General features: G+C 37.8%; 1 protein-coding gene across 1 annotated transcript; it reads left to right on the forward strand.

Moving 5' to 3' along the window:
* The first annotated feature begins 760 nt into the window (after positions 1-760).
* LOC122668716 (probable polygalacturonase) lies at positions 761-3,693 on the forward strand. Its single transcript, XM_043865251.1, has 4 exons — positions 761-940; positions 1,914-2,197; positions 2,307-2,377; positions 2,950-3,693. The coding sequence occupies exons 1-4, from the start codon at positions 761-763 to the stop codon at positions 3,621-3,623; spliced, it is 1,209 nt and encodes a 402-aa protein (XP_043721186.1). The 3' UTR covers positions 3,624-3,693.
* Positions 3,694-4,166: the final 473 nt, after the last annotated feature.

Below are 4,166 nucleotides of genomic sequence, written 5' to 3' on the forward strand. Positions count from 1 at the left end.
CGGTGATTAAACCAATTTTAGAATTGTTTTAGGTATTTTCTAAATTTTTCTCACTAGATTCTTTATAATGATTCCAAACTATTTTTGAGACCATAAAAACGGATCATTACCTCATTTTAAGACATGTCACAAAATTGGGTATCTAAATTGAGTTTTCCTCCACCCATAGTGAATGAGATCGGGTGTTGGATGGGGGTGTTTCGAAAAAAATACTAAAACCCCATAAGGGTTTGTGAACCCTAGGATAGTGGGTGAACCATCATCTATGCATATGAAATAATGATCAACTTTAATTAATATGCATTTACAATAAGTAATTGTAGATGACAAGAACTCGTAACAAAAGTCATATTTATTGGAAGAAAGAATTATTCAATTAAATAAAACAATATTTTTTTTTGTACTATTACTTGGTAATTTTTTTCCTCTAGATTTAATGTTGTCCCTCCTTCCAAACTTTAGTGATATCCAATTGGAGCAGGGGCATCCCTCAGCTCATGTCCTTGATAGTATACGTCCTGCAACCAAGCCAATTAAATGAAATCATTTGTTAGTCTCAATTAAATCTTTAACCCACATGGTTTTAGGTATTGGTATCAGATCGGTTGTATCAATATCGATATGGATTGATGGTATCAGTAAAAATAAAGTACTTTGTATCCGATTCATATCGATACCGTACCGGTGCCGATACAATCTTTATAAACAACACAAAGAAGGCCAAGATCCTTACCGATGCGTAGTGCTTAACGTCACAGTGATGCGCCTCGTTGGCTCTCAAGACGGTCACGACATCTCGGAGTGTAGAATCCGGCGGCATCTGCCAGTAATCAATGGCGATAGCCAGTATTGGGAGATTCTCAATATTACCCTTGTCAAGTTCCTTCAAGAACTCGGTGTAGGTATGAATCGCTTCTTCTTCCAAGTATCCTACGACTCGGTGAGCAAACTTGGGTGAGATCAAGTAACCCAAGAAGTAAGCATTGAAGAACACTCCTTGAACAGCGAAGACAAAAGCTCGTTTGTATCGCCTAAGGGATTTTAACGAGTTTTCTGACCATTTTACCCCTTGTCCGTACCGTGCTATTGATACGGTATTGGCACGGTATCGGTATCGGTAACTAGCAAAATCGGTATGTATCGCCCGTATCGGGCGATACGATACAATACTTAGAACCATGATCTGTTTGAAGAAGAACAATGAGGACGAAATGTTGAATAAAAAATTAATTACATAGAAAAATTGAAAGAAAAAACAAAAAAAAATCAAATGGAGTAAAAAACGGGAGAGAGAAGAAGAGGGTGGGTTCTTTCATTTTTTACGATTTTTATGACAAAATTAGAAAAAAGTAGAAGATGAATGGTAGCTTAAATAGATTAGCAAGTTACTAGCTAGGTGAAAAGGAAGGGCAAACTAGGTATTTAAAAACATGAGGGTAGAAGGAGATGTAAAAGTTTAAAAGCAGGGTTGTATTAGAAAAGAAGTTTGGTTAGACAGACCAAATAATGATATTTCATGTTTCTTATTTGTAGAATGTATTTACTTTTAAATTCAAGATCTCTAGGCTTTGTCAGATGCTTCAATTCGGTTGAGCATTTTGGTGACTCAACTTAAAATGCTTATGTTTGTCTGTCCCTTTTCCTGTTCAGTTTCCCCAAGTATCACCATCTGCTGTCTAGAGTAGGTGTAAATGCATGTCTTAATATCAACGTATATTGGTCGTACTCTGTTTCTTTTAAATTCAAGTCCTCAAGGTATTTATCTCTCTCTTTGTATCCTCCTCCCTTGCAGAACGCTGCTCACTGGGATATCATTGATCCCTTGCCATCATATGGTCGAGGAGTTGAACTCCCAGGTGGAAGATATCGCAGCTTGATAACTGGATATAACTTAACAGATGTGGTGATAACAGGCAAGGAAATTTGCTTCATTCCTTCTGCACCGTTGCTCATTTTTGTTTCACTTTAGGCATGTTAATTCTTTCTCCCATATAACAATCTTTGTTTTGTTAAATGTACCAGGTGATAATGGAATTATAGATGGGCAGGGATCTGTATGGTGGGAGTCATTCAGTTCTCATTCTTTAAACTATAGCCGTCCTCGTCTTGTGGAAAATATTGGCTGCAAGGATGTTGTAGTTTCGAATCTCACATTCTTGAATTCCCCTGCCTGGAACATCCATCCAGTTTATTGCAGGTACACTGCATATATTCTGCTGAGTTCACATTCTTTTCCAATTTTGTAAATTCCAATAGTTATTTGTGGAAGGGAACCTCTGAGTCATATTTTTATTACCTTTATGCAGCAATGTGCAAGTGCAAAATATTACTATTCATGCTCCACCTGAATCTCCCCACGCTGTTGGTATAGTTCCAGGTTTGTGATGCTAAACTCTTCCAGTAGTGTATTTTTGTCTATTCCTACTCCATGATTACTCATGAATGACCCTTCTTTCTGTGATGGCAAGCTACTAGATTAGCCATGTGTTTAGTATACCTGTCCAATCCTCCTTTTTGCCATATGAGCACTTAGAGGTGGTGATTTTATGGAACCTACTGGATTGTCACCATACCTTCCTCATGTAAATATAGGGCATCTGTCAAAACATGATTGCATTTTCCGTGAAATTTATATCGCATAGTTCCCAACAATCTGAGTTTGTAATCTTCCATATAGCCATATGATTTAATCTCTAATTTTTTTAGTATTACAGAATGGACTTGAAGCATCTTCATTCTATACATATCTACCACGGAATTTTTTGAATGATGGATAGATAGAATAGCCCTTGAAACGGGATGAGTATTATGTACCTCCTGTTTATACACATATCTGCAAAATTAAATCTGCTTTTCAAGTTATTTGCTGTTTCCTGCTGTTTTAAATAGATGTAGCATTTTATTCTCATTTAAGGTCCTTGAGTCTCTCTTTTTTTTTTTTTTTATTAGATTCTTCCGACAATGTGTGCATTGAGGACTCCAGTATTAGCGTGGGTTATGATGCTATTTCATTTAAGAGTGGTTGGGATGAGTATGGCATTGCCTACGGAAGATCGACCAGGAATGTTCACATCAGAGGGACTCACCTTCAAGGTTCTACAGGTTCTGCCCTGGCTTTTGGTAGTGAGATGTCTGGTGGCATCTCTGACATCATTGTGGAGGGTCTGCACATACATAATTCCTTCACTGGTATTGCATTCAAGACTACCAAGGGCAGAGGCGGTTATATAAAAGACATCTTTTTGTCATATTTAGAAATGGAAAATGTCTACAAGGCACTCAAAGCCACAGGTCAATTTGGATCCCACCCAGATGACAAGTTTGATCCAAATGCTCTGCCAGTTATTGATCGCATCACCTTGGAAAACATTGTTGGCACAAACATCAATGTTGCTGGAGATCTTGAAGGAATTCAAGAGTCTCCCTTCACCTCCATCTGTCTTTCCAATGTCTCTTTTTTAATGACTTTTGGCACATCTGCTTCATGGTACTGTTCAAGTGTATTGGGATTTTCTGATTTAGTGTTCCCAGAACCATGTCTGGATCTCAAGAGCTCCTATTCAAATTCTTCATCTGCCAGCTTTTCCCTGGCATCTTCTGATGGTTATGCTGCAGCCTCGTGAGATTTTCACTTTGCAAATACTTCCTTGCAGCTCCTGTACAACGAGAGAGAAACCCACCCATTCTGAACCTTCAGTTGTTCAATTTTCTCCTATACTCTCATCATACACCAAACCTATATTGAAGCTGGTATCATGCCTTATCAGCTACTTATGTGTACACTCTCATTTCTTCATTCTTGTGTAAGGAAAGTTTTGGTAGGAATGGTAGCCCAAGTGACTGAGATTGTTAGCACTACATGCTTTCTCTGTTTTCTCTTTAATATAATCATTTATTCTTATATTGTTGTACAAGTTACATGATCCTACATGGGCTCTGCTGTGATTGGAATAAAGGGTTGCTAAGGTTGATGAGTTATTCTCTCTTTTCTTCTTTCTTGTGTATATGTATACTCTTTGTTGTTCTTTTTATGTTCTCTGTCATTTTCGCATTGAAATTTCAAGGGATGCTTTCTGTACAAGGATATCTCGTCTGTACAGGTGACCAACAGACCCATTAGGAAGCCTCAATGTGATGCTGGAAGAAAGTGGTCTATGAAGTGGAGG

The sequence above is a fragment of the Telopea speciosissima genome, chromosome 7 (genome assembly GCF_018873765.1).
Source record: "Telopea speciosissima isolate NSW1024214 ecotype Mountain lineage chromosome 7, Tspe_v1, whole genome shotgun sequence".
Taxonomy (NCBI): Eukaryota; Viridiplantae; Streptophyta; class Magnoliopsida; order Proteales; family Proteaceae; genus Telopea; species Telopea speciosissima.